At 35.1% G+C, this 22143-nt stretch overlaps 1 protein-coding gene and 1 long non-coding RNA gene across 3 annotated transcripts; one reads left to right on the plus strand and one right to left on the minus strand.

Moving 5' to 3' along the window:
- Positions 1-770: 770 nt before the first annotated feature.
- On the plus strand, positions 771-12737 carry LOC110805180 (exonuclease 1). 2 transcript variants are annotated; one of them, XM_056828453.1, is made up of 15 exons: positions 771-1144; positions 3595-3714; positions 3980-4103; positions 4266-4403; positions 6208-6417; positions 6635-6810; positions 6904-6976; positions 7639-7759; positions 9007-9188; positions 9294-9348; positions 9460-9932; positions 10024-10075; positions 11829-12039; positions 12173-12337; positions 12433-12737. In XM_056828453.1, exons 1-14 carry the CDS (start codon positions 984-986, stop codon positions 12261-12263), a joined length of 2187 nt encoding a protein of 728 aa, XP_056684431.1. In that variant the 5' UTR covers positions 771-983; the 3' UTR covers positions 12264-12337; positions 12433-12737. The 2 variants fall into 2 exon arrangements, with proteins under 2 accessions (XP_056684431.1, XP_021866479.2); XM_022010787.2 differs by having other exon boundaries at positions 772-1144; positions 12173-12341.
- A 1755-nt stretch (positions 12738-14492) lies between these two features.
- LOC110790128 (uncharacterized) lies at positions 14493-18154 on the minus strand. Its single transcript, XR_002533710.2, has 2 exons — positions 16958-18154; positions 14493-14755 (listed from the first exon to the last, which is right to left on the minus strand). It is a non-coding gene; the product is annotated as an uncharacterized lncRNA (long non-coding RNA).
- Between the last annotated feature and the right edge of the window lie 3989 nt (positions 18155-22143).

Here is a 22143-nt window from a genome sequence, read left to right on the forward strand (position 1 = left end):
TCATCCCATGTCCACGGCGTAAATTCTGTGCGCCACTTCCATGTCTTCCATGCACAGAATTTGCGCCATGGACATGGGATGATGGGAGCCATGCAAATTTCGTGCGTCACTCCCATGACCACCATGCAAAGTCGTTCGCGAGAAATGAATAGTAAAATTTTAAAAAAAACCCCCTCTATTTTTGCCTCCTCCATTGATGCTTGTTCACGAAATTCCGGCGAAATACTTCCACGACTTACACCACTACGTGAGCTCCCCCTCCAGCTTCTTTGATGAATTATGAACAAAGTAACGTTGCCAACAACTTTTTCCGGCGAGATTACGAGTAAGGTACCATAATGTGTTAAAGAGAAAAACAAAAAAAATTGCTTGCCGGAATTTAATTTTCCGGCCAGTGCCGAGACACCAGACTGGAGGGGGAGGGGGGGGGGGGTTGAGAGAGAAGTCAGGGAGAGAGGTGAGGGAGAGGTGAGGTGAAAAGGGTAAAAAAAAGAATGAAGGGGTAAGTTTTTATAAGGTCAATTTTGTACTTTCACTACAAATAGTAGGGCGATTTTAGCGTGGACGGACGTCAAATAACGATACACTTTTTGTAATTTACATTATACTCTGTACTATGTATATACTTGCATATACTAACCGTAAAAACAAAACAAATCGTACATGACACGGGTTAAAAACTACTCTGTTTTTTTTTATTTTAGAAGTTGATTGGATGAAGTCTAGCCCGTTAGATCAAAACCGGTTGGCGCAATATACTCAGCGTCATTAGAAAAAACCCGAAACAGCCAAATTCTCAAAAACATTTCATTGTCCAATTCCAAGTTTCCCAAACAAAGTTCCCGCCAATGCAAGAGTGAGAAACACATACAATAGGACAATGGCACATTTCTGAAACCTTTCTTCTTCTAAACCAACCCAACCCCCACAAATTTCATCTTTTTTTTTTATCGCACAGAGTTCAATTAGATTGTGCCCTAAAAATGGGGATACAGGGTCTACTTCCGCAACTGAAATCGATAATGTCGCCATTACACATTAAGGAATTAGAGGGTTGTTGGGTTGCCATTGACACCTATTCCTGGCTTCACAAAGGTGCTTTGTCTTGCAGTGCCCAACTTTGCAAGGGCATCCCCACTTCTAGGTCAATTTCTTCTTTCTTAATTTTTTTAATAATAATTTTGGGGTTTTATATTTTTGTTGGAGATGAAATCTTGGATTTTGAGCAGATTTGGTATTGCCCATTTGATTGTTTTTGTTAGAACTGAATTTTATTTAAATTATGTTTTTTTAGAATTTTTGACATGTTGAGTGGGTGTTTTGGGTTAAGCTTCAATTTTGATTTTTTAATTTTTTTTTTGCCGATTTTAATAATTCCAGCTACTGATTAAGGCCGAAAGGGTGATTTGAGAGGGGGGGGGGGGTGCGGTGGATCATTGAAATGAATGATTTTTACTTTAGTTTTACTGTTTGATTGGAGATGAAATCTTGGATCCCTGAGCTGATTTGGAGATACCCAAGAAATATGTTAGGCATGAAATATTTTGGGGTGACATTTTTTGATTTTGGTATTTGAGGTTAATCTTCAATTTTTGATGCCGATTTTATCAGGTTCAAGCAATTAATTAGAGGTGGACATTTCCGTACTTGAGGGAAAGTATAACCCCAATTGAAATGAAGTCCCAATTTGTGTGTTGCTGTCTTTAGATAGCATATTTAAGCTGAAAAGTGAAAGTGCAATTTTGCAGTATGAAATCGGTATTTATGTGTATGCCTAGTAGAAGTGTTGGCGTAGGGGATTTCATCTATTGATTTCATCTCTATTTTAATTACGTATCTAAAAGTTTTCCATATAGCCACTTATCTACATTTGCTGTCATCTGAAAATTTAATTGACTGCAAGAATTTTTCCAGTCTATAGTTATGTGGTGAGAAATGACAAGGCATCTCAGAATAATGTTAGCAGTCATGATATTTATTTTGTGTTTTAGTGGTCTTATTTCATTGTATTCAACTCAAGGTTTTCAAAATGGAAGCATACTATTCCCATGTTGATTATTTCGTGTTTTTGGTAAATGGAATCCTGCTCTTTATCTTTATATTTATCATGCTTCCTGAAGACCCCCTTTAAATTACAGTAGATGATTAGTGATCACTAGAAGGAAAGGGGGTGTTCTGACTTTCTGAGTCCATTTTTCTTAGAAAAGATTAGACAATCTCAGCATTTGCATAGTTCCTGAATGTATCTTTAACAACTGATGTTCGTGGGTCACAACAACTATATTCCCACTTGTTATATGTTACATGTGAACTAGGACACGTGACCATGCGTAATGACATTCTTTGGGTTTCCAGGTGTTGTGTTCTATTAGTAGTTTATTTTCCAGGTATTTTTTAAAATTTGAGATGCAGTAGGCTTTCTGAATGGTAACTTATGCATATACCATTTGATGCTTGGCAGAGTCAGAGGTCTAACACACCATTGAAGGGTGAACTTCTTACTTCTGTAACAATTTCCTTGTCAGTGGTTTTGGTTATGACATAATTATAAGATAGTAATTGCATATTGGTAAGCAGAATGGCTGTAGGGAGTCAGAAAAATATATCCAAATAGTAGCATTTTGGGAATCTAGTGTATAGGTTAATTTGAAATATTTGCATTATTTTGTTTATGTTCACTAGTATATTATAGCTTTCTATGGCTTCAGATCAGTAGTTGGTAGCATTGAGAATAAAGTCTGTTAAATTTAAATCATATACAAGTCTAATTTATGAATCGAGTGGGAAAACCTTTTCACCGGTTTTTATACGGAGTATCTATGTTTCTATGCTGATACTTAGTTGCTAAAAGTGCTTATGAAGTGGCAGTAACTATTATTAATTTTTTGACGGGGAAGTGTCAGTGATTCACTAGTTCATAGAAATCCGGAATTATAATTCATGTGGAATTATGCTTGCGTAAATAATAGCTTGACCTTCAGCTTGCGCATTCTGTAAGTGAAGAATTATTAAAAGTCACGATTTTTCTTGGAATGGGGACAACAAGCTGTAATCCTTTGAATGCAGTTGTTGGTAGACAAATAGAGACGAGATCAAGGTACAGGATGGAACTTGTATGTCAATACAAGGTCAGGATTCAGGAAATACAGATAATATCAAATGAGGAAAGATTTTCACTATATGAACTCTTTACTATTTAGTAGTTGCATCCCTTTGCTTTGTGCTAAGCATCGATATGCGAGGTAGGGGGTACTTTAAGGAGTAGAAGTTTTATTAAGTTGTTAGTAGCTTGAAGTATACGATGAGTAGTTTGTCAGAGGAAAAGCTCTATATGTGTAAGCATATTGATCTTAGAGAGAGAGAGAATTATGCCGAATATTATTGAGAGTTTATCGTTAGTTGTTTTGCATTCTGGGAGAGAGTTACGAGTAAGCCTATAAAATGCTTGTAAGTTGTATTCTCTATTATTGCTGTTTTCCAGCTATTAATCAATCAAACTTCAGCCTTTTCATTTAATTCTCACATTTTATCACTTACATCTGTCCAATGCTAAGCTGATTCATTCCACTTTGCTATTGTATTTTATAAATTCAGGCACATTGACTATTGCATGCACAGAGTAAATTTGTTGCGTCATTATGGTGTCAAACCAATTCTTGTCTTTGATGGAGGTGATCTGCCTATGAAGGGTGAGCAGGAGAATAAACGTGCACGGTATGCTATGCCTCATCTTCTTTTGTATCATGCTATACTTCTTTAGCTATACACTACACTTGAGCATGATTTCTGTTGTAAGCTAGCATGTCTTACACCTATGTTTCTAGTTCTTATCTGCAAATCTGAGGTCCTCTACTTTGTGATTAACTAATATATAGTCGATCTGGTTGTTTGCTGAACATGAACATTCTTTCGATAATCGATAAGCTTATTTTAAAAATTGGTATTCACAAGTTGTTAATCAACAATGCTGAAAATGCAGCTCTAGGAAGGAAAATCTTGCACGGGCTATTGAGCATGAGTCAAACGGAAATTCTAAGGCTGCATATGAATGCTATCAAAAGGCTGTTGATATTTCCCCAGCAATTGCTTATGAATTGATACAGGTACTGCAGATTATTTAACTCTAATGGCTCTGGTTGTAGTTCCTGTTAGTGAACTATTGTTTGTAAAGAGCTCAACATTTCATGTGCTTTTAATGGCCATTTTTTTTCTTGCGTTACTCTGGAAACTTAGATGAAGATTCACCTGATTGTTTTGCTTACAAGGTTTTGAGGCGGGAAAGTGTTTGCTATATAGTGGCCCCTTATGAAGCAGATGCGCAAATGACATTCTTGGCAGTTACTAAACAGGTTGATGCAGTAATCACAGAGGACTCAGACCTTATTGCATTTGGTTGTCCAAGAGTAAGTAGCAAGATTAGCACCTTAGGTTAATTTACTGCACCTTCAAATTTACTAGAGTTTGTCACAAAACATTTTAAATCTAGGTTGAAGGCTTATGTTGGGAAAAAATAGTTGCAATATGCAATGTATTACAATGTCTGGTTACGCTGCTATCTTCTACTCGACATCTGCCCAAGCCTATTTGGTAATATTTTGAATCACTTCTAAGTTCTTACTGGTGAAAAGTAAGTCTGCTAATTACTAGTGCTCTTCCCTAGCCTATCGAGTAATCTCTTGTAGTTGTAGACTATAAAACCATAGCGGGTGACAGCCCTTTAAAACCGAGGCTGGTTTTTGATGTAGGACAAAATGTAACCGGGTTCCTTTACACAGATGCTTAAAGAGATTTTACATAGGTTTGAGGTTCCCTTTTCTCAGCCTCATAGGCCTTAAAGAGATCTTAAATAGATTTGAGGTACGCTATAAAACCGATGCTGGTTTTTGATGAAGTAATTAATGTAGAAAAACAATAAGTAACCGGTTCCTGTACACAGATGCTTAAAGAGATCTTACACAGATTTGAGGTACTCTTTTCTCAGCCTCATATAGTAATTTAATCTTTTCCGTACAGTGATTGTTTTGATGGAGAATAAAGAGGGGAGGAAGAAAGGCTGTAGTACAAAGGAAAAGGGAGAACGGATGGGGAAGTAGTCAAGGAAGTGTAGAGGGACTATAATCATGAGGAAAAACCAAAATTAAAGTTGAAGGGAGATTAATAGAGTTAAGCGAACAAACTATTGATCCCATTACTTAATTGTAAGTGACATAATCATTCCTTTCAATCCTTTGAAAGCTCTCACCTGACCTTATTCATAGCCCTAAACAACTCTGAAAACAAGAATGTCCTAGATATGACTTTTCCAACCTTATAAATGTCTTCTGCAGCTGCTAACAACGTCTAGAATAAGTGATGTGGACAAAACATGCCATTCCATTATGTGTAAGTAGTTCTGTAAAGGTTCTTTCCTTTGCCATAAGTCAAAAACTGCAATGCTACATGTATTTGGAAATTGCATTATTACCGAACATCTGTTATAGGCTGTTATACTAGATTCCACTACTTGATCGAGGTTGGAATGGGATCGGGAGGGACAGCAGGCGGGTTGCACATCTCACTGTCCCTACCGCAGTACCGCATTAGCCATTATGACTTGTTCGACCAACAGTTATTTTATACATATTGATCACATTCTTGTCACCAGAAATATTTAGAACCACTCATCTCTACAAAAGATTTCGGAAAGTATGTTTTCAAGCATAATGAAAAAAACCTAGAGTTAGTTAATTGTCCCAAAGAAATCCAATCTCCAGGAAAAAAAACGCTTTTTCATCGAGGGAAGAGGGTAAAAAAAAGCTTTTTCTTTGAGGGAAGAGGGAAAGAAAAGCTTTATCATTCTCTATTTGCTGCGTCTTAAAAAATTACTAGCTTGTCTAGACTTTTAGATTCACTGCTCTTTAAAGTTGTCTGAAAATAAGACTAGAATTTTGTATTCACTTTGAAGGAACGAAGGTGGCTTGTGCTTTGTTACCAGTTGACAATTTTAAATGGTTCTTTGTAATCTGAACAAGAAATTATTGGTGGTGTCAAACTTCTTAACTATGCCAAGAAACCAAAATGTTATAGGTTCCCCTATACTTTGTACATCCATACGTGTAGGTTTCTTGAAAGTTATTTAAAGGCACTATGAGAGAACAACTTAAAGACATAATTCTTTTTGAATTTATAATCCTGTCAATGCTCTTATTGTATTTTGTTTGACTCCAGATTTTCTACAAGATGGATAAATATGGACAAGGCGTTGAATTTCAGTTTCACAAGCTACAATACAACAAGGATCTAAATTTTGCTGGATTTACTAATGAGATGATACTAGAGATGTGTATCCTCAGTGGCTGTGACTATTTACCATCACTTCCTGGCATGGGCCTAAAAAGAGCTCATGCTCTGATAAGCAAATTCAAAACGTATGAAAAGGTGACTTTCAATTAGCTCTTCTGGATACATGTTTTCTCAGCATATAATCTTCTGAGGGTCAAAACTCAAAACTGACATGTATCTCATGATAGTATTGCTGCTCAATCAGTCAGTCATCATTTTAACATCCACTTCCAAAGCTTAACTGAAGACTCTTATAATCTATGTCATAGAATTTTGAGTTTATAGTTAAGAATTTTTTTTAAAAACATTCCAGGTAATTAAACACTTGAAGTATAGCTCTGTGGCAGTTCCTCCTCTCTATGAAGAGTCATTCAAGAAAGCAGTGTGGACGTTCCGGCATCAAAGAGTTTACGATCCAAACAAAGAGGATATTGTCAATCTAACAATTATCTCAGACAATATTGACGGAGTTACCGATTTTTTAGGCCCATATCCTTTGCCACTTCATATTGTAAATTCATTATGTTTTTAGATTTGTTTTTCAGCAGAAATTATATGTGATGTACCTTAACCAATTCTTAAATCGATGCCTCAACAAATAGTCAAAGGCATAGCAAAAGGTGAGCTTGACCCGATCACTAAACTACCGTTTCAGGTACTGGATTTTTTCGTAAACATTATCTAACTGTAGATGTATTTACTTCCTTGTTGTTCACACAATGAATTCGTTTTTTGTTAAATTGGAAATATTAGCTTTTTCGAAAGTAGCTTTCAACAGGGAATTGAGACAGATAAGAGAGTTTGGGATGTTATGTATGATGTTGCCTTTCTTTTTGGAGAATTGAGATCAAGTGGAGCACAACTGCATAAGTCATGCAGTGGAATGTGTTAGAGTGTAATGCAATGCTGTTCTTTGAGAATTTGGCATTCTATATATGACTCGAAATCATTTCATTTCAACTTGTTGGACTAGCAATGTGGTAAAAATAAACAGCACATACGACCACACACATGGTTGGAGCTAGATGGTTAAGCATGTATAACTCTGCTCTTTAGATATAGTTTTGTCTTAAAACTTAGTAGTGTATGCAGACATATAAGCAACTCCATTGCATTGGTCACTGGAGTAGTCTGACATTATGCTACTTAAGAGAAACTATGCACACTTTGGGTATCTGCACAAGGTTGGGGGTGCTCGTTCACAATCATGAGATAAAGACTAGAGTGTTTATGCGCTATGCATGATTGATTGAGAAAGGTTTTTATCCTTCTCCAAGCACTAATTTTTGCCTGTTTTGTCACTCCTTTTCCTCACAGGGTGAGAATGCTCATGAGAATTCACCATTCCATACATCTTCTCAACTCAGTTTTAGACCTGAAAGCAACAAAATGAAGCTAGATTTGCCAGCACAGAAGAATGTTATGACTAACTACTTTTGTATCCTTCCATTTTCTTTGCTTTTTATTTCTCTCTTTTAAATTTCTACTGCTCTATAAATTCAAGTACGTTGATAAAAATTAGTAACAAAATATTAAGCTTTCGAACTGTATTGGACTGGATATATGATACAAAAATAAAGTGAGTAGAAGATGAATTTCTATTTTAATCTGGAAATGTAAAGAAATTTCATGTAGATTCCATTGGCACTTCAAGAATTAATCAACTCACTAACTTCATCGTTTTGTTACCTGTTTTTCCTCTCCCTACTCTCCTTTTTTTGTACATTATGATTCCCTTTTTTGTCTCCTCTAACTTGCTCTGTACCTTTTCGTTTAGCTACCCACAACGGAATTGCAAAGTCATTCCCCCAGGCGCTCTTTCCCATAATCCGATGCATAACATTAATCTCTTGGATTTTTTTTGCTTCTTCTAGTCAAAGTCCTGCTTACCATGTAAATGTGTAATTAATCCGTGCGTAAGAAATGAATGTAAACTATCGAGTGCCAATTAAATCTTATCACCGGAGTCTCTAGCATTTAATTATAAGACTTGAAAAATTGTCTGCGATTTTGTGGCTAGATGCTATCATTTGAAAGCATCATTACTAATATTTTTATTGGGGTTGGTAGTTCTTTGTTGTACAGATCCTTTATGATTTCAGTATGATATTATACATTTTGAAAATGCTTAAATTCACTAAGAAAGTTACTTGGAGCACTTTGTTATATAGCAAAATGTCAGTGACGCTTTTCTTTAGATTTAAGTGTTGTACCTTCAAGTTTCTTGGTGTACAGAACGCTAATGCATTTAAAATTTGTTTTTCTTTTATTTTTATCAGTTGCACTTGTTCTAGCAGAAGCAAGAAAGATTAAAGAAATAAATTTAACGCCACTACCAATTCATTAGCTACTTCCACTAGGCGTAGGAGAGGAAGTTGTATTAATCTTGAGGAGTACATATTACATAAGTGAGGCTAGGTTTAGAATACGGGAGTTTAATATACTACTCCCTGAAACAGAGACGGACTAGGCCCTTAAATAAGCCTAAAACAGAAAACCGAAGATCATTCAAGACATATTCCAAAAGGACAAATTGTTAATAGTCAAATCATCTCCTTTTTCTGCAAATCATTCAATGAATTAGATCTTCAAACGAACTGAGCATTTGAGTGTAATATTTCTTTTTCTTTGATTTGGTCTATCGTTGCTGCATCTTGTTCCCTTTATTTTCCTCAACTTGTATAGGTTTTGCATCACTAGAAGCGAAGAGGAAGTTCAGGACCCCACGAGTCTCACCAAAAGATTCAGATTCAGGAAATGACTATTCCCCTACTCTGGTTAAACAAGTTAGTAAAGAAAATGGTTCACCATCAGAATTATTGCTTAGTCAGGTGGTTCAGGGTGATAACATGTCTTCTCATAATTCGGTAAGCTCATATGAAAACTTCTTTCAGTTGTCCCTTGATAAGTGATAATATGTTCATGTGAAAAATGTGTCATGGTAAATTTTGTCTTGTTAAATTAACATGCAGATGGATAATGGGTTTTCCCAAAAAGAGATTGAGGATAATGATTCTCCAGATAATGGTAAGAGGTTCAGCTTACTGCGAGTTTTTTGGACGGAAATGTGTATTATAAGTTTCCGTCTCATTTTTGAGAACTCTAATGCATGCCATTGACGATGTAGAGTATTTGTAGGAAGTCTGGGGGAAAATCCTTTGGAGCAATCTCACCGTTCAATTCATAAACCTTGCATGGTTATGCGTAGGGGTCGTGATGACGAGCATGGAGCCTGGACATTCTCAGAAAAGAAAAACCTGCAAGAACAGCACACCACCAAAAGCTCTTCTTTCCAGCATAACTCTGTTTGTGAGAGTGATCCTAGTTACAGAACTAACAAATCCATTTTGAGGCGTTCTTATTTTGTGGATAAACCAGATGACAACAATCTATTGGGGACGAGTAAAAAAGTTGTCATTAAAAGTTCTTACTTTAAACATAAGTCCAAAACCACTGGAAGTTATGTAAATGACAGCTGCTTAGCCAAGGACAATTCTTCTGTTGATGGTGACATTAGTGAGAAGATTTTACCAGAAATGATCTCAGATGGGAATGACTATGATGAAAACTTGTATATTAAAAGAAAAGCTTCTTCTAGTCTTAACCCCCAGGTGAGTATTTAGATTTCAATACACTTGTATGCTGGTGCATTCATAACCACTTTTTGTTTTGCATAATTAAGACAGACTTTTAATCTTGCAGGAACATGTAGAAAACAAGCATGCTCGGACAGATACATACGTGGATGCAAAAAGTACGCTTCTTTTTGTCTGTGTCAGTAGTTTTCTCTGATATTCTGTTTTATCTATCATCAATTTATACATTTATTGTACTTCCTGTGTCAAATTATTTGAAATACGTTAACAGTCCGCAAGACGTGCCTTTGATCAATAATATCTTTACTTTCTTACTGATCAAAATTATTAAATGTTGGTAATTTGAAAAGACACATCAAACGAATTGACAAGATCTCATTTTCTTATTTTTATGTATATATAGGAAAATACAGCCAAGGTCTACAAATTTGGACCTTAAAAAGGATTATGCTTCAATGAATACTAGGCGGACTGATGGAGGGAGTCTCTAGTAGAATATAGGGATAGTAAATTAGTATGTATTATAGTAGAAGTTTTCTTGTGGTGGTGTTTCCTATATCTTGTTTTTCTAATAATATTATGTGTGGTTATAGACTTATAGTCAGGGAGGATCATTGTTCGGATAGAATGTGTCTTGAATATCACCAAACCCCGGTGACGGGGAGAGGTTGAGAAGTGAAATATGTGAGGTTATGCAGTGAAGGATTTTCTAGTTTTCTATTTATAAAGTTAGGTTTGTGATACTGATGAGAATATAAAGTGAGTTCGTAGGAGGATGCCGTCATATAGAGACCGAGAGACTAATATGTGAGTGTTTGTTGTCACTCATCTTTGCCCCTATTAAAAGATGTTTTTTCTGTTATTGTGAATGCAATCAGAGGGCTGAACCACATTATATTTGGGGGGTATTCTCCTCTGTACATGTTAATTATTGTGTCAGCTTGTGTTATTGACATTGCGGGTTCTCCCTTACACATTCATTAAACAAAGTACTCTTTCCACCTTATGATACTTCATGTTGACTTTGGCAATTGGCATAGGTTTCAAGAATAGTTATTGATAATTAAGTAAATAATAGAACATATATCTATACCTAGTATTTAAAACACAAACCACTATTGATATGTATCCTACATTCCTACTGTCCTCTTCTCTTAAGCCCTCTTTTTTTCTTCCTGTTTTTCTTTAAAATGAACTTCTGGTCTTTCATATGTCTTATCGTTTTCACCGAACTATCTCACATTTCTTTGACTTCTATAGAAATTATATTGAAGTTATTTGTCTCCCAAATTTTAGCCTTTTCCCTTCCCATCTATGTAACTTCTTCTTAACATTAAATTGAATGGAAGTTATGGATATTTAAATCAAATTAAAAGGTGAATGAGGTGATCACCTAAGCGAACGTGCATATTATCTACCACTTCCTGTTTAGCCAGTCCTTGTTAATTGGTTTTCAAAATACCCTGATGCTGTGCCATTTCATGTGAGATGAATTCAGCTGCTGGCAATTTGCTCATTATGCATCGCATATTTCACCTCGTCAGTGTACTCTTTATAAAGCTCGATTGTCAGACAATACTCGATTCCAACTTTTTGTTTGAAGATTCTGAAAGGATACTGCTTTTCTGAAAAATTGAAGTTCTTTTTGAGGCTTATAGAAAAGTACATCATTTTGGTGTGTGACTATTTTTGGGGTTGTGAGACTGCTCTTTCTAGTTTCATTTACACAAGCATGTAGGCTTTGTCATCCGAGTGTTTGCTCCTAAGCAACAATGAATGTATTATGAGATTCTGCTACAATGGCTGGATCTGTTGCTCGGTGCTCACTATTTTTCATCAAGCGTTTCCTTTTCTTTAAATTGGGGATACATCGCATATCCTAAACCCTGGTTTATGTTTCTTCTGGATTAGGTGCCGATGGTGACAAACCAACAGATGTGGTGCCTGAAGAAGAAAAATTTGGGTGCAAAATATCCCATTTGAGACATTACTCTGATATATCAGGGAAATCGATGGAAAATTTTGTTTCTGTAGTATCTTCATTTAGATTCGGCTCATCTGGATCTCGTGCCAGTGGGCTCCGTGCCCCGTTGAAAGATGTAAAAAACGTAAATCCTAACAGGTACTGTAACAGTTTTTTTTTTTTTTAATTTGATCGAAAATGTAACTTGAACTTTGAAGACCTTAGTCATCCTATATCTATTAGGCATCCTATATCTATTTATCAAACTGCACTAATTTTATTATGTTTGCAGGATACCTGCTGCCACTGACATCGGGAATTTCTCATACGTACCAAAGAGTGCCAAAATTAAGCCTAAGAGAGTATCATCTCAAAGACACTGAAATTCAGTAGTTTTTGTTAATGAATTGTTGACTGGTTTCTGTACATTAGACCTTTTTCAGTTTTCACAATGGAGGCAGGTGAACGAATATGCAACCTTTTTGTAGTCGATCAAATATCAATTATTGAGATTTTTTGTTTAATCTAATGCTTTTTCTGGTGTTATCCCAGGCTTACTGCGATGGATTTAAACAGCTGCAACGACTTTCTGGTAAAAAATTGAAGAATCAGCTTCAAATTTGAATACCTGCGAGTTGGCAGTACTGTACATCTGTACTTCTATCATTTCTTCTGATTGTAATTTGTAGATTGTAATTCTTTCATGGCCCATGGAGTGTCCATTATGACATTATAGCCTTATTTTTGGCCTTGGACTGTATAATTTCTGTATTATGGGTCTGTCTCCATTGTTGACACTTGACAGTGACACACCTCCATTCTTTTGAATGAAATTAATATGTATTTACATGTTCAAATCGCTAGACGCAACTAACTACTGATTTACAGTACACCTTCCTAGTTCCTATAACCAAACTTTTGGGGCGGGAGATGGAGCAAACTTCAAGTACCCACGTACTGTAAGGTATACATAACTACCAATTCAAGCTCGTTTGGTCTAGGTTAGGTGACTTTCCTGTCGCCTCATTTCTGCCTTGAGGTTTGAAAACTATTCATTGTGGTTGAGTCTAACAGATTAAAGACTCTGTTTAGTTGCATTCTACATTTCTACAGATCATAAATTCATAATATCTTCATAAGCTGTAGAATGTGATTAATTAGGGATCATACGAACGTACAACTTGTTTATTTGTATAGTACAACTTCACGGGCAAAAACCCACAAAGGAAAACCCATTAAAGATTGAAAGTGTCTGTGTCTAACCAAAATTTTCATTTGAAATGGTAAAAGCAGTAATTCATGAGTCAAGTAAGACTTAGGAGAGCTGGTCATTCATCCTAATAATGCAATTTCTAACGTAATACAAGTTCCTTTGTTTGAGAGGAAATGACCTTGCTAAATCTTTATTAGCACGCCTTGTATCAACAATCAAATGTGGAGGCAATCTCCACATTTTATCATCATTAGAATCTTGGTCGAACTGTACAGAACTTGTCTCATCATCGTTGTTATCATACCGGAAAGAGTATTGGTTTTCGCTTCCAGGTATGTGGATGGGCAAAGAGTAGCTAACCTTTTGCGTTTTCTTAAGACTCTTCCTCCTTTTCAACACCATTTTTGACTCATCTGTTTTGTTGTTATCTTTGCCTGTCCATGTCCAGATAACGCTTTCTTCACTATCATTGCTCTCCATGCTCTGATCCGAAGAGTAGTCTGAAAACATCACCTCAGATTCTTGAAACTCAACAACATCCATGAAAACAGAACTCTATAAAAACAAGTCGAGTAATGGGTTTTGGGATTAGAATTTAGAAGTTGGGTTGTGAATTGTGATTGTGAATTGTGATGATCGAGTTAGAAATGAGTGAAAAAGGTAACGTGATTGAGTATAAATAGAGAATGGTGGATATGAGTGAAAAGGGAAGACGTGTGCCGGATAATAAAATGGACAAAAAAGGGAATAAAAATGGACAATTTTAAACGTAATGGCGACTTAGACATTGATATTGTGTATGGTGTTTGGGTTCCGAAACTTGCTCTTGTGTTTTCTTTCTGCCCACGACTTTCTTGGAACTTGGAACCTCAATCTTAATTCCTCTTTAAATAAATTACTCCGTAAATGATACTCGTATATGCTTCATGCTTCCTTGTTTTTTCGTAGGGCATTTCTACTTTACTACACGCTATACTCTACACCCTCCGTTTCTACTTAAATGCAACCATTTTGACCATTCATATTTTTAATAGTCTATTAGTATTTATCTATTTAAAATCTATATATAAAAAAGGATTCTATGAAAATATACATTATAACTAATCTAAAGATATAGTTCACAAAACCCATTTTCTTTTTAATCTCTATTATATAAGCCAGCTCCTGAGGGCTTTTAAGTAAATTAACTTTTCGTGTCCACCAGACAATTTACAGAAATACCCTTCGCTGTTTAACAGTGTATGCCAGAAGTGATCAATTTGATTCCAATTACTAACGCCCAAAAGTGATTAATGGCCCATTTAATGTACAATCACTGTTGTACCCAAAAAAAATCTTTTATATGTTAATTACCCCAATTTTGGTTGATTGGGAGTTAAAACGGGAAAGAAAAAGAAAATTAAGGAAAATACTACACATTATTACAATTGAAAATTATTACAAATCAGGAAACAAAATCACAAGTACACAAAAAATTCTTTAAAATTCTCCAGTAAACCAAAAAGCCTGAAAAATTCTCCAGAAGAACGCCATTCTCGAAAAAAAACCCTACCGCACTGAAAATTCATTCTCAAAAGAACTCCATTCTCGAAAACCCCATATCACCATACTTCTTGAAGTCGCTCCCACACACGTAACGTAAGTATACTTTTCTCACGAATCCTGAAAATAAAAATATAAATTAAACAAATTTCAAATAATTTTAATTCATGAATTTTAATGCATAACAACAACAGAGATTAAACATCTAAATTTTTAAACAAATTCATGAATAAGAGCCATTTAATTCAGAGCCATTCTTCAGATTCGAAAACTTTTATGCATAGACAAATTCTTCTTTTGAATTTTTATGCTATGTAAATTAAATCTGTCTACCTAACACACTACCTGTTTATTTATTTTGCAGATTTAAAAATACTCCGTATAAGGTATGTGTTAAAGAAATATTATTCTCATAGCCATTCTTCTGATTTGAATATGCATTGCCAAATTAAAGAAATATTATTTAATAATAATAATTCGAAATTTTTTGAATTTTTATGCTATGTAAATTAAATATGCTTACCTAACACACTATTCGTTTATTTATTTTACAGATTTGAAAATATAAGGTATGTAAGTTTCGTGCTTTTGTGGATTTTAATAAATTATTTCATATTTTAATTCATGCTTTTAATTAAATTATCTCTTATAATTTTTTTAATCTCTATTTGCAGATTGCAAAACATAAGTTATGTTTAACAGAAATAACGTAAATTTGTGTTAATAGAATTATGAATTGAAAAAGAATTGACTTGAATCAGTTTTTATGCAGATTTTCAGTTGGTTTTGAAGTCCATAAAGAGATACAATAAAGAACGACTTACGGTATCTTCCCCAACAATCTTTTACACAAAAAATTAGTAATAGGCATGGTTTTGACCGATTTAAATAAATTATTTCATATTTTAATTAATGTTTTTGATTAAATAATTTCTTATTTGATTTAAATCTCTAATTTCATATTTTATTGACAAAATATTAAGTACTTGACAATAATTCATGGTTTATGCAGATCAGAATAACCGTTTAAAGTTCGCAAGTTGGGTGTCAAGTTCGTCAAGGCATACAATAACCAACAGAGTAAGGTATGCACCCCATCAATATCTCAAACCAAATAGTAATATGCATGATTTTATTAATTTCAATTAATTATTACAGATCGATGTTCATGCTTTTATTTCAAAAAATATGCTGTTATTTTCAAATTTTATTAGTAGGACAAATAGCTAGCAATTTAATTTACTTCATTAATTTTCAAATAAATATCATTACCACTAACAAATGTCAAAGATTAGTATCAGTTTTTTAAATTACGAAATCAAGTACAACTCAGAATTTTAGCCATACAGCTGATTCAGTTAAAAAAACAGACTGACCATCAGAGATGCTAGAAGCATCAAGCATGAAAATACAGTTTTCAAGAATCCAGAGTCTAGACTCTTAATTCTTTGATTTCAAGACACCCTAAGAACTGACAGTGGAACTTAACAAATAAAGTTCATGCACGCGAAATTCATTAAACCCAGTGGTGTTAATTTTATTTGTTAAATTCAAAATATTCAAATTAATTCTTTCATTTCAAGACACCCTAAGAACTGATAGTGGAACTTAATTCTTTGATTTAATGAATTGTCTCGCACGCATCGCATAACAACATAACAAATAAAGTTTAATCTTGCAAATTCTCAAAGATTATAAGACATCCATAGTCTAGACTCTTAATTCTTTGATTTCAAGACACCCTAAGAACTGACAGTGGAACTTAACAAATAAAGTTAATGCACGCAAAATTCATTGAACTTAACACCCTATGTTCATCGCATATTTTGAACTTAACAAATAAAAATCATCCAGAAAAATTCATTAAAAATTGAACAACGAAATTAAGACCAGAAAAAAATTCAATATAAACCCAGTAATCACCAAATATAAATGGTATAAATTACATTTTTGAAACCCTACTTTTATCTATTACCAGAAGCCAAAATCATATAAACTAACTAAAATCCCCAAATTGTGATCAATTTCAGCCAAGAAACCCTCATCTTCAATCACCTAGAAGCTAAAATATTGGGATTACCTTCGTCAAGGAATCAAAACAATAACTTGATATCCTCAAATTGAGTTCAATTTCAAACATGAAACCCTAAAAAATCGAATACCCCAATTTCTAACATGAAACCCTCAAAAATCTCACCAAATTAAAACAACGTCAATTCAAGCAACATACAAATAATTGACAAACCCAGAATATTAACAACAAATCTCACCCAATTAAAGCAAATTTAAATTAAAAAGAGTTAAAATCAAACAGAACCGGACCTTCGCATCGCATCGCCCAGCGCCTTGCGCGCCTCGCCACCGCATCGCCGCCGCCTCCTCACCAGCAGCTTTCTCTCCACAGTGATACGACATGCAAACCAAAAATGCAAAAAAAAAAAAAAAACAGTGAAGCAACAATTAATCAAACGAACACAAGCTTCAATTAGTTAAGCCTAAATTAAACCTTAAACACCCTATCTACAAGAAAATTTGATCTTATATAACATAAAACCCTTAATCTGAGTTGAATTAGTTAGATTACATACAACCCTATCTGAATTAGAGAATAGGAGAGAGGGAAAGGCGAGAGATTAACCTTATATTTCTTGATCCGAGTATTTTCGCAATATGTTGATCGGAATTTGAAAGGATAGGCATTTTGAGCGCAGTATTTTCGCCATATTTGAGGTTTATGCCGCTTCTTCAAGGAGAGAGAGGAGATCCGATCAACGAGGAGAGAGAAAGGAGGAAACAAAATAAAAATATGTTCCAGAATGAAGGAAGCGGCGGATAGACAACAAAAGGAGATAGGGTTTAAGACATGTTGAGTATAGAATGGATTGGGCCTTGGGAATTAAATGGGCCTGCTTTCTTAACTTGAAAATGAAAATGAGAGTTCACTAATAGAATGGAGTAATGTCGTGGTTTATAAAATAAACGGAACAAAATTCTACGGAGTATCATCTAAAGTTCTTATAAGAATATTAATATGAAAATACAAAATAAATAATAAAAAATTGACAAGTTATGTTTGATTACAGGAAATAGACTTTCGTTTTAGTGGAAAAGCATAGAATAAAAAACATTAAAATAAAATATTTAATTTAATTATAATTTAAACTTTCGTTTAAGTAGAAAAGAAAAGCGAAAGGAAACAAAATAAAATATTTAATTTATTTTAAATTTAAACGTTTGTTTTAGCAAAAAAGAAAAAAAATGCATCAAAATCAGCAACTACTTATGTATATAATGTTAAAATTTTTAATAGCTTTAATTGTTCATAAGATTCGATCATTCGTCATGTAAGGCTACGAGTATTGGATGACCTGAATATCGCAACATATGGACTTTGCGAATGATTTTTAGTGTCTAAAATTTCTAAAATTGCGCACGCATCGCGTGCATGAAATAATAGGCACAATAAAATTTCTAAAATTCACGCACGCATCGCGTGCATAAAATACTAGTAGAATATGTGTGAACCTCCTCTTTTAAACCGCCACACGTACAATATATTACTCCCTCTGTATTTATTTAAGAGATACACCTGGTCGGGCACGGGTATTAAGAAAAAAAATTGAATGAAATGAAGTAATAAAACAAGTGGGGTTGGATAGATATTTTAATAAATAAAACAAGTGAGGACCATGTCATTTTAGGAGATGAGGGTGGGGGTTGGATAGATTATTTAATTAGATGGTGGGGTTGATAAGTTACTTAAAATGGCAAGTGTATCTCTTAAATAAATACGGCCGGAAAATGCAAGTGTATCCCTTAAATAAATACAGAGGGAGTATTGTAGATTGACCTTTCTGAAAATTTTGTGACTTTTAACCAAAGCTACATTCCTATACACACTGTGTTATCTATATTCAAAATGTATCCAAGCGCACACCGATTCCCTGATCTACAAATGTCATAATCTCAATCAACTTAATTCAAACTTATCCCCAATCACAATTAACTTAACTTATCTTGATAAGCATCTTCAAATAACCAACCAACATCTACGAACCGATACACCTTATAGATAAATTAGTCCACAACACTAATATTAAAAATAAATGTAGTGAATGAAAGTAGCTATCATCCAATTATGAATGAAGTGTACGTGTGCACATATTTTGCTATAGCACAAATAGCATAGAAATGTACTCCCTTTCTATCTTAATAGTCCCTCCATAATTTTATGACAAATTTGCTAAAAACAATCTTTTATAACCATCTTTTTTGCAAAAAACAACTTTTTATAATTTTTTTTTACAAAAACAGACCTAAAAGTAAAATTAATTTGTAAAAGACAGCCTTTTCCCATTTTCAGGCGTTGACGTTAAATTCTCCGGTTTGACTCTCATGTGCAGGGCACGTGCCTTCGATTTTCAGTAAGTGCACCATTTTCCCTCCCTTTTCCTGGCATATAAAAGGGGAAGACTTAAAACCTGGAAAAAAAATCTGAGAAAACCTTTCAAGAACTCTGTCGCCATTAATGTAGCTCCACCATCAATGAAGTTTCAATGAATGCGGTAAGTCATCAAGTTCAAACGTCATCAGGTTCAACTACTTAAATTGAAGTGTTTTTTTTTTTTTTTTTTTTTTTTTTTTTTTCCATTTTTGGGTTAAATTTTCTGACTTTTCTCTCACTGTCATTTTCTGTTTTTGGGTCTGCTCTTTGTTGCTCTGTTGTACTCTAATGACGCCCAATAAAGGAAAGAAGAAGGCATCAACATCAAGGAAAAGGAAGAGAAAAACGACAGAGTTGATCAATTTTGGTAATTACAGACTCATACAGAAACCTAGGTAATTTTCAATATTTTAACCCTAAAATTTTGATTTTAATTAAACAATTAGGGATTTCTGATTAATTAAGTAGGATTATTGAATTATTTAGTGCATAATCGAATTGTGAAACCAATGCGTTAGTGTGTTCACCTTAAAACAGTAAATTGGAATTTGTGTTTTGACTGTTGGATTATGTGTTGTTGAATGTGGTTATGTTTGGATTAAAATGAAGTAATTGAATGAGTAGTTTGTTTTTGTGTGTGTGCATCAGGTTTAACGGTAGGATAAACGTAAATTACACTTGGTATAAATTGATGGAGCCTGTCACAATTAGGTTGTTTCACGGGGGTCAATTTGTAACGAACAATAATAAAACAACTTATAAAAGGGGTGATAATCCTAAGGCGGGGATGGCATTGCATACAAATGTTGAGGAAGTGTGCTATTTTGAGTTTTGTGATTGGATTAAGAGGGAATTGGGGTACGATGAAGTGGGTCAAATATGGTTTAGGAGACGTGGTTGTAGCTTAAATGGGAATGGTAGGAAAGAAATTAAGAGTGATGCTGAGATTCCCGAGTTTTTTAGCGCACCAGAAAAAGACGGCTCGTACCAACTATATGTGGTACATGTTGAGAAAGGGGTTGATTTGAGGAGTAGGTTTCCTTCACATGTGAGGTGGTATAGTGAGAGTGAGACTGAGACTGGTGAGGGCAGTGAAGGAGGGAGTAATTCCTTTAGTGGTGACTCAGCAAGGGGGGACCCACAAGTTGTCCAAATCAGCTGTTCAGGAGAGAGCTGGAGGTGAGAAAACCATATACGACTTATGAAGAGAAATCATTGTGATAAACTTTCCATTCATTAGAAACCATAATGGTTTGATTACAAACAAGCCATCACACCGAAAGGCAATACAACGGATAATTCTTAAAACCTAGCTTCGTACTTTACTAAAACACCAACACCCTATCATCCTATTATCTACCCAAATAGGTTCATAAGGGTGAAGCTCACTACAACAGACACAATTGCACATACACCGATCACCCCTACTAGATTATTTTGAACCAAATCATATTTCATCAACCCCCATTCATTCTTGGCACCATGAACCTTCATCATACCCTTGTTCTTCTTCAACCTTTCGACCTCTTCAACAAGCCTAGCCTTGTCTTGCTCAATACATGCCATTCTGTTCCTCATAATGGCAAGATCATTTGAAACCCTATACATGCTTTTCTGCTACAAGCACATTAGTAACATCCCTCTTCCAGTCAAGTATACCTTCATCAAGCCAACCAAATTTGTCGCAACCCCTTTGCCCAGTTTCGGGATTATAGAATTTGCAAGCCACGAACTTCCTTCCCGGGTTTTCATGAGTCCACGCGGTCCTCTTTTCTACAGGAAAACCACATTCACACCTAACTTGCTTCAAAGGAGCCATGGTCTTGCAATTCCATCAACAAAACCGAATCAATTCACAAATTTGGGGGAAAAAACCCTAACTTTCCTACATTGAAATTAGGCAAAATTGATGAACAAAACTTACCAAAAATTAGTGGTAGAGTGTCGAAAATCATTTAATACAGCAACATGAAGGAAATAATGCCCTTGGTCCAAGTATGCATTCTATGTTAAGTCTAATAAATGCGGTTCAGTATTAATTAACAAGTTAATAATTCAGTAAGATCAAGTGAGCTGAATGCCTAGCTAGAGGCCGCTTCAGTTCAAGTGGAATTAATGATATTAATCCACAGCTTACTCTTGACTGAACCCGTAGGGTCACACAAATAGTACGTAAACGGATCAAGTATTTAATGGCATTAGATACTCCATCTATAGATATTCGGAATCGACGGATCTTGGTTTCAGTGGGAGCTGAGATCGTCACAGGCAAGAAATGAATACTCCGGAAACGATGATATTGCCGGAAACGGAAATATGGATCGTATCGGAAATATAAATATTATCCAAGTCGTAGATGTTGCCGGAAACAGAAACATGGTACGTATCGGAAAATATTATCGGAAATGGAAATATTGCCAGAATCGGAAATATTGCCGGAAACGGAAATATTGTCAGAATCGGAAATATTATCGGAATCGGAAAATAATTCCGGAAATGGAAATATTAAATATTTGTTCGAAACGGAAATTTATTCCGGAATCGGAAATATTAAATATTGTTCGTATCGGAAATGAATTCCGGAATCGGGAATTTAATCGGAAGCGTATCGTACGAATTAGCATCGGACGAGGCCCGCTAGACGAAGGCCCAGCACGAAGCCAGGCCGTCGCCCAGCGAGCCAACGCACACCAGCGCACGCCAAGCCTCGACCAGGCCCAGCGCAAGGCCAGGCCCAGCCAAGGCCTTGGGCGCGCGCGCGCGGAGCGCAGCAACGGGCCGAGCGCTGTGCGCCTAGCGTGGGCCGCAAGGCTTGCGCGGGTGTACGGTGCTCGTGCATTGCATGTGCGGGAATCCTGAAGCAATCAGAATTCGAAGTGTGATTAAATCCTAAAACTATTAGATAATGATTATTTAATTAGAGTCCTAGTAGGGTTATAATTAAATAAATTAGTATCCTAATAGGATTCCAAAACCCTTTCCATAACTCTATAAATACGTGCCTAGGGTCACATATTTTCATAGATTATTCAAGTATTCAAAGTGAGTTTTTGAGAGAAAATTC

This window comes from Spinacia oleracea, chromosome 5 (genome assembly GCF_020520425.1).
Source record: "Spinacia oleracea cultivar Varoflay chromosome 5, BTI_SOV_V1, whole genome shotgun sequence".
Classification (NCBI taxonomy): domain Eukaryota; kingdom Viridiplantae; phylum Streptophyta; class Magnoliopsida; order Caryophyllales; family Amaranthaceae; genus Spinacia; species Spinacia oleracea.

Excerpts from the sequence above, each read along its gene's own strand:
- LOC110805180 (XM_056828453.1), top strand. The coding sequence starts at position 984 with ATGGGGATACAGGGTCTACTTCCGCAACTGAAATCGATAATGTCGCCA. Across the intron at positions 6,977-7,638 it reads TCACTAAACTACCGTTTCAG|GGTGAGAATGCTCATGAGAA; the intron begins GTACTGGATTTT and ends TTTTCCTCACAG. Across the intron at positions 12,040-12,172 it reads AAAAACGTAAATCCTAACAG|GATACCTGCTGCCACTGACA; the intron begins GTACTGTAACAG and ends TTATGTTTGCAG.